General features: G+C 39.9%; 1 protein-coding gene across 5 annotated transcripts; it reads left to right on the top strand.

Moving 5' to 3' along the window:
- Positions 1 to 1,233: 1,233 nt before the first annotated feature.
- ZFP37 (ZFP37 zinc finger protein) lies at positions 1,234 to 16,424 on the top strand. Of its 5 annotated transcripts, none has more exons than XM_063714367.1 (5): positions 1,538 to 1,611; positions 2,650 to 3,007; positions 8,300 to 8,381; positions 8,676 to 8,810; positions 13,824 to 16,424. In XM_063714367.1, the coding sequence occupies exons 2-5, from the start codon at positions 2,945 to 2,947 to the stop codon at positions 15,365 to 15,367; spliced, it is 1,824 nt and encodes a 607-aa protein (XP_063570437.1). In that variant the 5' UTR covers positions 1,538 to 1,611; positions 2,650 to 2,944; the 3' UTR covers positions 15,368 to 16,424. The 5 variants fall into 5 exon arrangements, with proteins under 5 accessions (XP_009243034.1, XP_009243035.1, XP_009243036.1 ...); XM_063714366.1 differs by having other exon boundaries at positions 8,297 to 8,381; XM_009244759.4 differs by lacking the exon at positions 2,650 to 3,007 and having other exon boundaries at positions 1,234 to 1,611; positions 8,255 to 8,381.
- The last annotated feature ends 320 nt before the right edge of the window (positions 16,425 to 16,744 follow it).

Genomic DNA, 16,744 nt, shown 5'->3' with positions numbered 1-16,744 from the left:
GAGGAATTTCAAGCCATCAATTATTTTTCAATCTTCACTGAGTCCTTAGTTTAGTATTTCTGGATAACAAATTATCACCAGTTTTAGTGGATTAAAGTATCACAAACCTATTATCTCACAGATACTGTAACCTGGAAGTCTGTGTATGGCATGGTTAGGGTGATGGTTAATTTTATGTGTCAACTTGACTGGGCTAAAAGATGCCCAGAAAACTGGTGAAACATTATTTCTGGGTTTGTTAGTGTGTTTCTGGGAAAGGATAAGCATTTGAATTAGAAAACTGAGTAAAGAAGCCCCCACCAATGTGGGTGGCCACCACCTAATCCACTGAGGGCCTGATAGGACAAAAAGGAAGAGGAAGGGTGAATCCTCTCTTCTATTTTTTTTAATCTTTAACTTTTGTGGGTACATAGTAGGTGTGTATATTTATGGGGTACATGAAATAGTTTGATACAGGCAGGCAGTGTAATAATCACATCATGGAAAATGGGGTATCTATCCCCTCAAGCATTTATCTTCTGTGTTACAATCCAATTATACTTTGTTATTTTGAAATGTACAACTAAATTATTATTGGATATGTACACCTGTAGTGCTATCAAATACTAGGTCTTATTCATTCTTTTCTTTTTTTAAAAAAACCCGTTAAGTATCCCTACTTCCCTCCCACCTTCTCTTTTTTCTTGAGCTGGGACATTCATCTCCTGCCCTTTGACATTGGAGCTCCTGGTTTTCTGGCCTTTGGACTCTGGACTTACATCATCCTTACCCCTCTCCACTCTTTTTCCAGTACCTTGCATAGCGCAGCACCTAAGCTGCACATATTCAATGAATGCAATTAATGCATGAAATGGCGCATTGAGGAATTATTTCTCCAAGTGATTGATTATTCTGGTGAAATATCTTCACCAAACCCGGGCTCTCACGGAGGAGTGGTGTGTTTACTTAACTTTCTGTTTCAGTTTTTCTTATTGTTCTTATATATGAAAAGATTTATCGTATATCTCAAAATTAACGTCCTCTCCCTATAAAATAATGTTATTTGTTCGATCAGGCTTTTCTCCGATCTGCTTCCAATTTCTCGCATCCCACCTTTCTGAAGTCCGCACTAAGCATTGTGATTCCCAGACTTCTAGCCGCTGGCCGCACTGACATGTATTCGGAAAAGCAATTCCAAATTCTGTAAAATATCTTCCGGCAGTGATGCGACCCGAACGCCGGCGGTGGGTTGTCAGGCCCAGGTCACTCCTGTAGTGCGTAACGGAACCGGGTTCCGGCTCGCTCTGATCGCATCACTCCTGCACCCTGCAAGTAACGCCCTCGCCATCTTCCACCTCCCGATCTAATTGTCGCAGAAGTCCCCGCACTTCCGCTGTACGGCTGGGTCTTTGCCAATATGGCCGCGCCCGTGCGCAATTACCGAAGGGCGCCGCCATCGCAGCTGCCGGACCCGCTAAGGCCGCCCTCCGGGTAGCCGCCATGTCGGTCTCCAGCGGCGACCAGATTCTGACAAAGCCAGAGACCGTGGACCGGAGGAGAAGTGCGGGAACGACCAAAGAGGCCGGGCGACCACTGGAGATGGCTGTGTCCGAGCCCGAGGCCAGCGCCGCGGTGAGAGCTGTGATGAGGCAGGGTGTTTTGACGGTCAGAGATGGTGTACTTGCGGGGCAGTGATTGGAGTAGTCTGTGACGATAGGTGATTTGGGAATTGGTGGAATCGATGCTAGATGGTCTCTTGGGAGGTCGGTGTTCTGAGTTATCTGTGGGGTTAATGATTTGGCTTTAGGATATCAGTATTTGGAGGGATCTGCAGAGACAATGATGGGGAGGCGTCTGTGGCAGTCACTGAATGTCAGAGTTTGGAAGATCAGAAATGGAGGCTTTGTGATGTGTCAGAGATAGGGAAGGACCGTGGGGGTTGGCGGTTTGGGATGTCTATGGGAGCCAGCGATTATGGGTGCCTGTGGTGGTTAGAGCCTGGATTATCAAAGAGGGTCAGTGTTAGGATTTGGGAAATTCAGTGATTGGGAGCATCTGGGAGCATCAGAGATTGGGGCTTGGGAGCCAGTGACGTTGATGTCTGTGGAAGTTTGATTAGCAGTATCTTTGAGGGTCAGTGGGTAATGGAGGAATCGGGGGGCCAGTGAGGGGGGAATATGACTGTTGGAGTTTGGGGAGTCAATGTTGAGGTGTCTCTGGGGATGGTAGATGACTTGTATGTCATCTGGGGAGAAAAGGTAATTGGGGATGTATGCAGGTCAATAATTAAGTGGTGTCTAGCAGTAATAACTGTGCTTTGAGTAATGAGGTGATTAGTAGGAATTAATGATTGAAGATCCTCTATGATTCCGTGACTAGAAGCCTAAGGGGGTCAGGAGTTTGAGGGGATTGCTGCATTTAATGATTGAGGGTTCTTTGGTGGTCAGTGATTGGAGGTCTGTGGAAGTTAATGATTGTTCTGTGGAGAGTGATAGTTGGGAACTTGCAGAGATCCATAATTGGGAGAAGTTTGTGAAGGTTAGTGATTGGGGAGTATTTGGGCGTCAGTGATTGAAAACTTGCAGGAACAGTAGGAACAGACAGTCTGTAAGATGAGCATTTCTTTTATGCCAGGGAGTATTTTTTATTTTGTTTGTTGTTGTTTTGCAGTCCCTGCTTTGTCCTCAAAACCAGGGAATGTTTTAAATGCTGGAGAGACACCAGGAAACAAAACCAGAATCCCTCCCTCAATGACTTACATTCTAGAAATATGAAAGATATCATAAAATATAAACAAATAAAATTATTCCAGACACTAATAAGTGCTGAAGTAAGTAAAAGAGGATGATGTGGTACAGAGTGATTGAGGGTAGGGAGTGCATGACTTTAGCCAGATTAGTCATGGAAAGCTTTCCTTAGCAAATGACAGTTGGGTTGAGGCATAAATCATCACAAGGAGGCAGCCATGCAGAGATCTGAAGAAAGAGTGTTCCAGGAAGAAAAAAACATCAACTGCAAAGGACCTGAGGTAGGAGTGAACTTGGTGTGCTTAAAAAAGAGAAGGAAGATTAGTGCAGTTGGGGCACAGTCAGAGGGAAAGTAGAAAGCTGTGAATCATAGTGGTAGGAAGGTATCAGATAATGTAGGATTTTATTGGCTAGTGTAAGGATTTGGATTTTATTCTAGATGCAGTGAGAAGCCATTGAGTTTAAGCAGGAGAGTGATTTGTTATGACTGACACCTTGAAAAGATCACCATGGCTACCTCATGGAAGATTGACTGCAGAGGGGCAAGAGTAGGTAGGTATAGGGAGGTCAGTTAGGAACTTTTTGCAGTAGTCAAAGACAAGAGATTATGGTGATTTAGAATAGAGCTGTAGCAGCAAAATGAAATCAAATTCAGAATACATCTGGAGATAAGCAATAGAACTTATTAATGTACTGATATATGGAGTATGAGGGAAGAGAAGAATCGAGATTTACATCTAGACTTTTAACCTGAAGAACCGGATGGATAGTGATTCCATTTTCTGAATGGAAAGGGTTATGGTGGAAAAGACTAGATTTGGTGGATGGAAATGGGATCTGGGGTGATGTCAGTGGCTCTATTTTGGCCATGTCAAAATGCTCATTGCACATCTACCTAGAGATATTGGGTAGCCACTATATATATGAATCTGGAACTTAGGAAAGGGGTGAGCTAGGGAACCATTTTTGAAATGCATCACAATAAAGATGGTACTTAAAGCTTTAAGATTGGCTTGGGTCGCCTAGGAAGAGAAGACAGATAGGGAAGAGAAGAGAGCCAGGGACAGAGGGCTGGGTCACTCTGACATTTAAAAGTCTGGTAGAAGACAAAAAACAACAGAGAGAATAAGGGGTGCCCATTGAAGTAAGAGGAAAACTGTGCAAGGGAGTGTCAAAGTAGCATAGAGAAGAAAGCCTTTCAAGATAATAGAAGTAATGAATTGTCATATATGCTTTTGAGTCCTAAAGCAGGACTATAGATCATTTGATTTGGTCAGTATGTAGCTCAACGGTTATTTTGATTTATTAGAACTCCTTTATTGGAGTTAAGGGGATAATATCCTGTTAGAGTGAGTTGAAAGAATGAGAGGTAATGAAGTGGAAACAGCAAGTACAGGCAACAGTTATGAGGAGTTTTGCTGGTAAAGGAAGCAGAGAAATGGACATTGTATAGGATATGAAATCAAGAGGGGGTTTTCCTTAGATGAATGATATTAAGGCAACTCTGTGTATCAATAGGAATGATTCAAATAAAAGGGAGACATAGATGTTACAAAAGAGAAAGAGGTATTTGCAGGAGTGAAGTCTTTGGGACGGCAGTTGGGGATGGGATTGAGAGCACAAATGGAGAAACTGGCCTTAGGTGAGAGAAGGAAGACTTTCCATTTTAACAGAAGAGAAGGTATATTATATATGAGTTTGGAAACAGGTTGGTGGAATTGGTGGTAACAAGACAGGGTAATTCTTGTCCATTTGGATTTATTTTCTCTTGAAAGCATAAAGCAAATTCATCAGCCAAGAGTGGGAAAGGAGTTTAACTCTGAAAACTCTGGAGTTTTCAGAGTTAAAAAGGAGAATGTTTAAAATAATCATCTAGGAAAAAGGAAAGATGTATTTTCTAGGGTTAGGTAGTAGGACTACTGACAGGATTAGATGTCCATTTGGCATATGTGTTATAAATTTGAAGTTAGTCCACTCAGCACAGTTTGATTTTTCTCTTGCAATGTTCAGTTGCAAGGTTTCAGGCAGAGATTAAGAGGAGAGTTGGATTTAACCAAGGTTGAGGCTTTGATAGGTGAGTACAGTGGAGAAGAAGAGGAGCAAGGAAGTTAAAACTTTATAGTTTTCAATTGATTGTGTATGGTGCTAGAACAAGGAATCTGAACAAGAAAGAAAGGCTAGGTAAAGGTGGAAGATTGTGAAAAAGTGGTTAGGATCAGAGGGCTCAATAAGTTTGGAGAATTATTGGAGTGAAAGTACTAGAAAAAGTAGCAGGATAGGAAATGATGGTCAGAGGGTGGAATGTCTTGGAGATTTTTGCAGGTGGTATAGTGATGGCAAGGTGTAAGTGCAGATGATTGATGAATAGGTGGCTGAATTTGAGTGGAAGAAGAGGTTGTTGACCTCATGAAAAAGAGAGGCAAGGGTGTTGAATGGCTCTTCCACATTGATACGGAGGTAGTGCAGCATTATGGCAGGAATTTAGCTGGTGCTAAAGTTTTCAGTGAATGGGGTGGGATGACTGCAGAACAGAGTTAACATAGAAGTGAAAAACTGCTATCCTTAGACAGGCCTGCTGCAAGGTCTGCTTTTTGCTGGCATCTGGGAAATTAGATTTCAGGAAGGATCCCACCATTCCCGGAACTGATTAAGAGTAGTTCCCAGTGCTTAAAGAATACACAGTGTGGTTTATGCTGAACACCTGCTTTCTTCTGGGAGTCTGGAATTTTTGTACATGCAGGCAGAGTGCCTACCTGACCAGCCCCCAGTGAAACCCTTAGGCAGTACTGGTCTCTAATGAGCTTCCCTAGTAGACAACATTTCATACATGTTATTATAACTCATTTCCAGTTAAATTAAGCATGTTTTATATGACTTCACTGGGAGAGGACTCATGGATGCTAGTGCCTGGTGTCCTCTGGACTTTACCTCATGCTGATTAACTGACTTTGTACACTTTTGCTACAATAAATAATAGCTATGAGTACAATTATGTACTGAGTCATGTGAGTCCTCTTAGCAAATCACTGGACCCAGAAGGGTTAATGGCTGAAAACCTGGTGATACTATAAATAAGCTATGAATTTTGAAAGAAGAATGAGAAATTGTTGAAAGTCATCATTTACCTCATCTTTAGACCCTGAGGTACACGGGTCATGGCAGGGAGGTGGGTGGTGCAGGAAAGACAGCCTCCACTCCTCTGAGGCTCCTGTAAGGAAGCAGGATCCTCAGGAGACAGGTAGATTTCAGGTAAAGCATGCAAATGAAGGGAGTGGCTAAAGAGGTTGAGGGAGGAGTGGAATTTGCTGGCATAGTTTCTATAAAGGCCACTGCTTGAGAATTCTATTGGTGTCAGTGATTGGGGATTGATAAGATGAGGGAATTGGGGTAATGGGGGATAGATTACCATGTGTCCTGTGGGTATCATTGGTTGAGGAACCTGTGAGAATATGTGATTGGAGTGTCTGTGGGGGCAAGTGACTGGGGAGATCTGCTGCTGCTACTGATTGGGAGGTCTGCTTTACCCAGTCATTTTGGAACTATAGGCCCAGTAATTAGGCAAGGCTGTCTGTATCAGCTCAGTGATTGGAAGGCCAGTGACAATCAATGATGGGAGATTATTGGTAGTCAGTGACTAGAGGTCTGTGGGGTTAAATTGATGACTTTTGCAGGTAATTGAATGGTGGTCTGGCCAGGCACAGTGGCTGACATCTGTAATCTCAGCACTTTGGGAAGCTGAGGTGGAAGGATTGCTTGAGCCCAGGAGTTTGAGCCCAGCCTGGGCAACATAGCGAGAACCTGTCTCTACAAAAAAATTTAAAAGTCAGTCAGGCATGGGTGGTGCATGCCTGTAGTCCCAGCCACTTGGGAGGCTGAGGTGGGAGAATTGCTTGAGTCCAGGAATTCAAGGTGTCGGTGAGCTATGATTACGCTATTGCACTTCGGCCTGGGCAACAGAGTAAGACTTTATCTGCCCCCCCACCGCACTGCAAAAAAAAGAAGGAAAAAAAATTTGGTTGTCTGTAAGGATAAGGGATTATCTTTAAATGTTAGACAAACATGTTTGAATGTATATTTATTAGTATCAAAATTCTCCAATAGCTGTGCCATCCTCCCCCACCTGCCTAATAAGAGGACGTCAACATACTTTAATTTCTTCCCTACTCTCACCCCCCTAGTTAGGGTTCTGCTTATTTTTTAATATCATACCTCTTGATTTTAAGGATATTTTCATAACAGTTGTACAAGCACATTATCAAGTTACTTAGATTTAACTAGACATTTTACTGGTTGTATTTTTCATAGCTCTCTCTTGCATATTAAGTCTTTCCCAATTTTGAAATCTTTATTCTGATCCATTTTTACTTCTTTTAAAAATCATTCATTCTCTTTTTCTGATTCTTTTCCTCTTTCTCCTCCCCTTCCCCCTTCCTCTATTTCTCCCCAACTTTCTCCTTTATTTCTAAAGAACATTGGTAGTGTACTTTTGGCATTCTTACATGCCTAAAATATCTTACTTTTGCTGCCAAACATAAATGACTTTTTTTTTTTGAGATGGAGTCTCTGTTGCCTAGGCTGGAGAGCAATGGCTTGACGTTGGCTCACTGTAACCTCCACCTCCTGGGTTCAAGCAGTTCTCCTCCCTCTGCCTCCCAAGTAGCCGGAATTACAGGTGCCTGCCACCACGCCTGGCTCATTTTTGTATTTTTAATAGAGACCATGTTGGCCAGGCTGGTCTCAAACTCCTGACCTCACATGATCCACCTGCCTTGGCCTCCCAAATTGCTGGGACTACAGGCATGAGCCACTGCACCTGGCCCATAAATGATTTTTTTGACTGGTTATAAAAATCAAGGGTCTCAATTCTTCTACCTCAGAACTATAAATACTGCTCAATAGCCTTTTAGCATCCCCTGTTATAGAAGAGAAGACAAAGATTGATTCTGTTCCTTTTTTCTTTTTTCTTTTTTTTTTTTTTTTGGCTGTTTTTCTTTCCGATATGCACGTGATTCTATCCTCTTGAATAAAGAAATTCACAATAGGGACATTTCTGTTTGCCGAGACAGGGTCTCACTCTCTCAGCCAGGCTGGAGTGCAGTGGTGTGATCTCAGCTCCCTGTAGCCTTGACCTCCTGGGCTCAGGGTGATCCTCCTGCTTCAGCCTCCTGAGTAGCTGGAACTACAGGCATGCACCACCATGCCCAGCTAAGTTTTGTATTTTCTTGTAGAGATGGAGTTTTGCCATGTTGCCCAGGCTGGTCTCAAACTCCTGAGCTCAAGCAATCCTCCTGCTTTAGCCTCCCAAAGTGCTGGGATTACAGGCATGAGCCACTGTGCCTAGCTCAGTAGGGGCATTTCTTAATATGGTTTTTGTTTCTCAAAATAATGAAAAATTGAGTAGAGAATAGGTATCCTTTATAATATCATAATCAACAGTGAGTAGTCAAGGTAAGAACAAATTATTATCTTGTCCAAATTGCTCACCAAATGTGGATAACATTAGCGTGAACAGGAATATGCTATCACAGGTATCAGTAACATTCAAACATGTGACTATGGCCTTTACACAGAAGGAATGGAAGCAACTGGATCCTGCTCAGAGGAACCTGTATAATGATGTGATGCTGGAGAACTACAGCAACCAAGCCTCAATGGGTAAGAACAATTCCTTTGTAATTCAAAATGTGTCCACTGTGATACCTTCTCTCTGGAGTCCTTGATAAGTTTGGCCTTCATTTTTGTGGGTCAAAGGGGTTTCTTCTCTTTTGGGTACTAGGCAGGATATTTGTGCCCCTGCCTCCAAAATGGAAGATCTATTTAGTTGACCTGGCATTCACATTGTGAAACTCCAGAAGCCATGTATTCTTTAGGCCATGAAGTACAAATGCTGGGGCTTCATTTCTGGGATGGTTGTTCTAACACTCAGTTTCTGCTATTTCTCATGAGCAGGGTGTCAAGCTCCCAAACCAGACATGATCTCCAAGTTGGAAAAAGGAGAAGCACCATGGTTGGGGAAGGGGAAAAGACCCAGTCAAGGTTGTCCAAGTAAAATAGCAAGATCCAAGCAAAAAGAAACTGATGGAAGTAAGTTGTAACTTTGAAATTTTTCAGCGAATAATTTATTCTGAAATTCTTCTTAAAGGTCCTAGACTTTTCTTTCTTAACTAGAAAATAGCAGTAGAAAAAATCAGGATTTCCTGAGGAAAGAATATTTCAAACTACAAAGATTCTGTAACCTGAGAGATTCTAATATCTCTTCCTTTTATGAACTTGTTCACATGAGAGGTTCTTTGTGAGGTTCGCTATAGTAGTGAGCTAGTGTTAACCACGGGAGTTTGGTTATATCACCGGTATCAGTCAGTTTCCACTCAGTTTTGCTCCATGAAGGAATAAGCCCCTGAAATCTTAGTTACTTACAAAAAGAAAAATTGATTGCTTGCTCAAGCCACAGCCCTATTCCATATTATCTTTATTTGGGGACCTATGCTGAAAGAGCATTCTCCATTTAGCAAATTCTGGTCTCACGGCAGAGGCAAAAAAAAAAAAAAGGGTGAGGGGAACCACATGGTAACTCTTAAATAAGTCACTCTTGGAAGTTGTAGGTATCCCTTTCAGCTCATATTTTATTGGTCAAAGCAGGCCATCTGGCCACTCCTGAGTTCAACATGGTAGGAATGTATAATCCTTCCACTGGGAAGGGTGCTATAATTCCAAAAGGCTATGCATTTGGAAGGGGCTGGGAGGTATAATCTTGCCACAGGAAGCAATAATACTATCTGTCACACCACTCAGGTTGTGGTAGGATAAAAGGTGAAAATCAAGGCTCCGAAACTTGGTACCAGCCCCTCAGATGCCTAACTGACCCTTCCATATAGGCACATATCCTTATTCCTGTGCTCAATTGCTCAATCTTCAGAAGGAGCAGTGACCCTCTTAGCTGTTCTTGATCCCACTCCTGCTTACCTTATATAAATCAGTGCTTTTTAAAAAAAGCATCCTCCCTTTTCCTAATATCCTTAGCCTTTCTCCTTTTCTCCACCCATACTCCGAGACCCTAGGGTATCAAATTTTCTCGTATGTATTTGGACATTCTTAGATCTGCCCTCTTTCCAAATCTCTTGGCATGATGCTCCTGCCCTGAGTTATTTCCGTTTCTCTCCTTTCACTATGAAATTCTCTAGACCCGTGATCTATAGCACATCATCATTTCCATTTTCTCCTTAACCCCTGTAGTCAAATCCCACAGAATTCATGCCTCTATCTAAATTTCTGACTTTAAGGTCACCACTGCTTACTTTTCAGTGCATACTTTAATCGTTTTTGTTAGCTTGAAGTTCTCACTTACCCAGTTTGAATTGTACAACTTGAATCAGATCTTATCCTCTAAGTGCTTCTTTATCATTTACTTACTAGCTTCTCTTCCTTCTCATTTTGCTGAGGTGTCCCTAAGGTTTTGTCTTCTACCATCTGTTCTTCTTTAAAATTGTATTGATTATTCATTGTGCAAATAAAAGCTATTTATTCTACACTTGTGACTTCCAAATGGACATCTCCAGTTCCTTTGTCTTATACTCATATTTGACCTACTTACACAACAGCTTATTCTTACGATATCAGAAATGGAAAGCTTTGTCTTTCTCTCTAAATTAGAGGTTCTTTTCATCTTCCCTGTTTTTATCAGGGTGTGCTCTGATTATAGGACTGTCTCCCATAGACTTACTATCCTGTCTTCAGTTTCTGGTTCTTTTTCTCAATTTTCAGTGTCATCACACAAATCACGTTCATATTATCTCATACTTAATTTTTCCAATTCTTAGGTAAATTTGCTAAATCCACTTTTTTTCCTAATTTTTTCTCTTTTTTTTTCATAGAGACAGGGTCTTGCTATGTTGCCTAGGCTGGTCTTGAACTGCTGGTCTCAAGCAGTTCTCCCTCCTCAGCTTCCCAGTGTTGGGATTACAGGTGTGAGCCACCATGCCCAGCTTTAATTGATCTTAGATGTTACCACCAAACATTAAAATATTCAGTTATTATTTATGTTACCATAGTCCCCAAATTATTAATAGCAGAATATCTGCTATGTCTTTTAAGTTTCTTTTGACCCCAAATTGTCCAAGACTGTATGAATTCCCTGAGACCAGAGGAACAAGTCTTTCAAATAACAAATGAAGAGACTAAATGGAGTTTCTGATTCATCCATAAATGGCTCCAGTTTTGGCTATCCTTACTTTTCTTGTTGACATTTTAATTTACAGCTAAAAAACAATCCTGAGTCATTTAATACATCTTTATCATTGCTACAATGACTCTCTTCTTGGTTCAGGTTCTTTTTTTTTTTTAGACAGAGTCTGGCTCTGTAGCCCAGGATGGAGTGCAGTGGCATAATCTCGGCTCACTGCAAGCTCCTCCTCCCGGGTTCACACCATTCTTCTGCCTCAGCCTCCCAAGTAGCTGGGACTACAGGTGCCCACCACCACGCCCAGCTAATTTTTTTGTATTTTTGGTAGAGACGGGGTTTCACCGTGTTAGCTAGGATGGTCTCGATTCCTGACCTCGTGATCCACCCGCCTCGGCCTCCCAAAGTGCTGGGATTACAGGCTTAAGCCACTGCGCCCGGCCAGTTCAGGTTCTTATATACTACTTAGGAGGCTCTTCAAAGAAGGACTGTTCTATTCTCTCCAATAATTTGCTGGGCCAAGTGAGCTCCGTATTTGTTTCTGAAGTTACAGTTGTTTTAGCTTAGCATTTATGTTTTAGTTACTGTCTCAAATTCAAGAAAAACTTCCAGCCTTAGTCAATTGCTTTTCCAGACCCAACTCTTCTCTGGTATTACCATACTACTATACCAATTTACTTGTTCAAATTCTCCTCCTTTCCTTCATGGTGATATTTTCTTGTACTATCTTATATCTTTTCCTGATGGCAGATATCAGTTGGGACCAGTCGAATTCATCATTGTAGAGGTTCTTATAATATTACATGTCAAGGGGAAAGTTTTCAGTTTTGATTCCTTTCTTTCCAGAAGGAAATTTTTCCTCAATGTTTTCCATCATCCTTGGGCATTGAAAGACACAGCCTTGTCATGGTACCTAAAAGTTTATTGTACTCTCTGCATGACTTAAAATTTCCTAAATGAAAAAGCAGCCAGCAACTGCACTTCTCTAGACTCCCTAATATATATATAGATATATATCTGTCTATATATATAGAGATATGTATCTGTCTATATATATGTTTTATTTTTCAAAAACTGATCTTCTGCAACATGGGAATTAATCTCTCTAATGTCCTTTATAAAAGTAATAATATTTCCTGTCTATCCATTCAGATACCATAACTCTTTTCGGATTGAGTCCAGTTTTCACTTTCTCAGTGTAATGTTTCTTTACCATCAAGGTGGCTATTCACTTCCTGCTTCTTTCTCTCTGAAGTCATGGGGATTTTTATATCTGCTTCTCTCTAAGAGTGTTTAATTCTCACTCTGAAGCTTTTTCTGCTATTTCATGCATATAGCATGTAGCTGAAAAATAACACCCCTAAATGGTGGCCCCAGCTCTTAAGATTATAGGTTTTTATACATGTAGTATCCATAGCTAGCTAACAGAAGTCTATAAATTTCAATTTCAGGTTCTTAGGCAAAAGAATATTATTGCACTACCTGGTGTTTACCACTGTCCAATCAATTGTTTTTAGCCAGAATTTGGATTATGTAGTACGAACATAGTGGCCCACAGCTTTCAGTGTGGGTAATGGTCTCAGAGAAGGGAAGCAGGGATTAAGGAGACATCTCAAAATGTGTAAGTTTATAATGTATGGCAGAAAGAATGTGAGCAACCACTTAGAGCTGGGAATAAACTTAAAATTTAAAATTGACAATTAGAATGACCTGAAAAGAACAAATATATATTCCATAGCAAACTATTGGAAAACAAAACAAGCTTGGATGTACACTACAAATCAGATTGAGTAAAGTTTGTTTGCTACGCTAATTACTATGAATTTTATCATTTGATGAAAGCATCAGGTAATTTAGAGAAACTAGTGATTTTTAAAGTACAAGAATATCATTTTAGGGGTCATTTCAGCAGTAGCAATGGAAAGGAAAAGATATATCAGCAGGAAAAGATCTAAGCACTGCAAGAAAAATTCACCATGAGTAGTATAAAGTGGATAACCTTTCCTATTTATTCTCTCAGCCACTTATCGGCCCATCAGTACTTCTTGATGGACTCACTTTATTTTTCTTTTCTGGCTCTTTTGGATATAACAACAAAAGTTTACGTTAGCTAGCTTCAGTAAATACAGGAATTTGTGATAAGGACATGGGTACATCTCTTACAAGCTAAGGGCAAGATAGTTCAGCCAGTCCTCACCAGGGACTAGAAATAGGAACTAGGAAGGAACTAGGAAGCCACTGGGAATTGAAATTGTGCAAGTGATCTCTTTAAAGACACAGTTCTTATGTCTCTGCTTTTCTGTGTGTGGATGTTTCATACTTTGACCTGACAAGCTTTCTGTTTACGTAGAGAAAATATGGCTTACTAGTACCTGCTGTATATAATTTCTAAATTTAAGTACCAAGTGGAGACTAACTGGAGTCCAATTTGTTAGAAGAAAGAATCTTGTTGGACATCTTGGTTTGAGTCAGATTTGTCTCCAACTGTGCCCATGGAGAATTGGGGTAATATAGTATAGGCTGCAGGAGCAATATACTATGGCCAGCTTGGGAGTTATCAGAACTGGGCAGCTTGGGCTTATAAGAAACCTCAAAAAGTATCAGCTACAATCATAAGCTCTTTTAACTCCATCTGTTCCCTGTTCATTTCTCCCTGTGTTTATTTCATCTTCTGTCCCAGGTGGCACACTCATATTTTTAAGCAGCAAAAACTTTAAAAAATCACTATTGTCACTTTTCCCACCTCTTTTTACTACAACATTTTCCCCCTCAAGTCCATTCACCCTAGTTGTCTCATTCACATTGGTATACCAGGATTGAATAAAAATTTAACCCTACAACAGGTCATTTCTTTACAAGTTTTATTCCAAAATATAAGAGTACAAAGATTCACAAGAATATCTCACTGAATTCCATTTTAGAAGTCCAGCAAGATGATGACCAGCTTGAAAATAACCAGAAATCTCAAAACAAACTCCTCAGGGAAGTTGTAGTCAAGAAGAAAACTCAAGCTAAGAAGAATGGCAGTGACTGTGGTTCACTGGGGAAAAAATATAATTTGCATACAAAACATGTTCCTTCAAAGAAAAGGCTTCTTAAATTTGAGTCACGTGGAAAAATTTTGAAACAGAATTTAGATTTACCTGATCACTCAAGAAACTGTGTAAAAGGGAAATCTGATGCAGCTAAAGAACACAAGAAGTCATTCAACCATAGCTTATCTGATACAAGGAAAGGCAAAAAGCAAACTGGAAAGAAACATGAGAAATTATCCAACCATAGCTCATCTGATAAGTGTAACAAAACTGGCAAAAAACATGACAAATTATGCTGTCATAGCTCATCCCATATTAAACAAGACAAAATTCAAACTGGAGAGAAACATGAGAAATCATCCAGCCTCAGCTCATCTACTAAGCATGAAAAACCTCAAGTTTGTGTGAAACCCTATGAATGTAATCAATGTGGAAAGGTTCTCAGCCATAAACAAGGACTCATTGACCATCAGAGAGTTCATACTGGGGAGAAACCATATGAATGTAATGAATGTGGGATAGCCTTTAGCCAAAAGTCACACCTTGTTGTACATCAGAGAACTCACACCGGAGAAAAACCATATGAATGTATTCAGTGTGGCAAAGCCCATGGTCATAAACATGCACTCACTGACCATCTAAGAATTCATACTGGAGAAAAGCCCTATGAATGTGCTGAATGTGGGAAAACCTTCAGACACAGCTCAAACCTTATTCAACATGTGAGATCTCACACAGGTGAGAAGCCATATGAATGTAAGGAATGTGGGAAGTCCTTTAGGTATAACTCATCTCTTACCGAACATGTGAGAACACATACAGGTGAAATACCATATGAATGCAATGAATGTGGAAAAGCCTTTAAGTATAGCTCATCCCTTACTAAACACATGAGAATTCATACAGGTGAGAAACCCTTTGAATGTAATGAATGTGGGAAAGCTTTCAGCAAGAAGTCACACCTCATTATACATCAAAGAACTCATACTAAGGAGAAACCATATAAATGTAATGAGTGTGGAAAAGCCTTTGGACATAGCTCATCTCTTACTTACCATATGAGAACTCATACAGGTGAAAGTCCCTTTGAATGTAATCAATGTGGGAAAGGCTTTAAACAAATTGAAGGCCTTACTCAACATCAGAGAATTCATACTGGAGAGAAACCGTATGAGTGTAATGAATGTGGGAAAGCCTTTAGCCAAAAGTCTCACCTCATTGTACATCAGAGAACTCATACTGGAGAGAAACCTTATGAATGTAACGAATGTGAAAAAGCCTTTAATGCAAAGTCACAGCTTGTTATACATCAGCGATCCCACACTGGAGAAAAACCCTATGAATGTAATGAATGCGGGAAAACTTTCAAACAAAATGCATCCCTAACCAAACATGTGAAAACTCATTCAGAAGAGAAATCTCATGAGTGAAGTTAATGTGGGAAATCTGTTAACTAAATTTAAGGTTTTGTTGAACCTTGGAAATATGCTGAATTTAAAGAGTGTTAGAAAGCCTTTAGCAAGATGTCACACCCTGTTGTACATGAGAAACTTTGAAAATGGATCTTCATATAGAATCAGTGGATGGAAACAAGGGTTTAAACTTGATACAAAACCTTTTATAAAAAATATTGTTTTAACAATGCTCAATTATTATAAATGATCTACATGTTCAGATTGAAATTGAAAGCTTTAAAAATTGTGAATAATTTGAATATTCAAAGCAATGGAGAAACAAGTTATATATGCTGACAGTTCCTGTGTTTCTTCTTGTTTTGTACCTAAGCACCATATATTAGAGTTGAATTTGCATATCTGTTTATTGCCTTATGTAAATGAGTGTGGCCATTTGTATAAGCCTCTTTGACATTTTCACCCAGCTCTTTCTTAATGTCTGTGTTGGCTTCTGCATCAGCAGAAATCTTTTTAAAAGGGTTGTTATATATGTAAAAACTGTTAACAGGAAAATGAGAGAAAATAAAGCAACTGAGGATACAAATGTGCTGGTAGGGAGTGATATTCAAGATATATTGTGAAGTGTGAAAAATTAGGTTGCTGAACCATGTATATAGTATGTTTCCCTTTGTGTACAAAAGGGTATGTTTGTTTAACCTCTGTCTCTTATCTCTGTATGTGTATGTATCTTTGTATGCATATATACATGTATTTGTATGTGCATAGACTTTGAAAAAATACAGAATAAACTCCATGGTGGTTGCCATTGGGCACAGGAGTATAGGATTGGGGTCTAGGATAGGAGCAAGACTTCCTTGTATATTTGGATTTTTAAATCATGCACATGTATTATTTTTATAATTAAAATATTTTAATATGCATAAATCAACATTATTTAAGGTTGTCACTGAGCCCCTCCACAATGTTGTTTGACAGAGTTAAAATATTTTTATGCTTATTCATGAATGATGATGTATCTAAAGTATATAGTATGAAACTTGATGTTGAATTCATAAAGACTTTTTCTATCAAACACAAGTTCTTTCATTAACATAGTGAATTATAACACCACTGTTTCTATATTTGCCATTTTTTGATGTTGAATTGTGATTGCAGGTGAATGAAAGTGATTTTCTGAATAATCACCCCGTTTTATCTCATATTCAAAGAACTAGCACACAAACACCTCAATCAGGGAATTCAAATGAAACAAATGTCACCCCTCCTTGTTCTCGCTCAATATTGGGCATTATTTACTGGATCACTGTACTCTTTCTGAGTGAACCCAGAGTTGGCCTCAGAATCATTGTGCAGCGTGCATTCCAGAAGGTACTATGCATCAACTTGGACTGT

This window comes from Pongo abelii, chromosome 13 (assembly GCF_028885655.2).
Source record: "Pongo abelii isolate AG06213 chromosome 13, NHGRI_mPonAbe1-v2.0_pri, whole genome shotgun sequence".
Lineage (NCBI taxonomy): Eukaryota > Metazoa > Chordata > Mammalia > Primates > Hominidae > Pongo > Pongo abelii.
This window is presented reverse-complemented; position numbering and strand designations above follow the sequence as displayed.

Bases quoted from the DNA above. Each gene is read 5' to 3' on its own strand.
- ZFP37 (XM_009244759.4), top strand. From the start codon at position 1,480: ATGTCGGTCTCCAGCGGCGACCAGATTCTGACAAAGCCAGAGACCGTG. The intron at 8,382-8,675 runs GTAAGAACAATT...TCTCATGAGCAG, and splicing joins CAGCAACCAAGCCTCAATGG to GGTGTCAAGCTCCCAAACCA. The intron at 8,811-13,823 runs GTAAGTTGTAAC...ATTCCATTTTAG, and splicing joins GCAAAAAGAAACTGATGGAA to AAGTCCAGCAAGATGATGAC.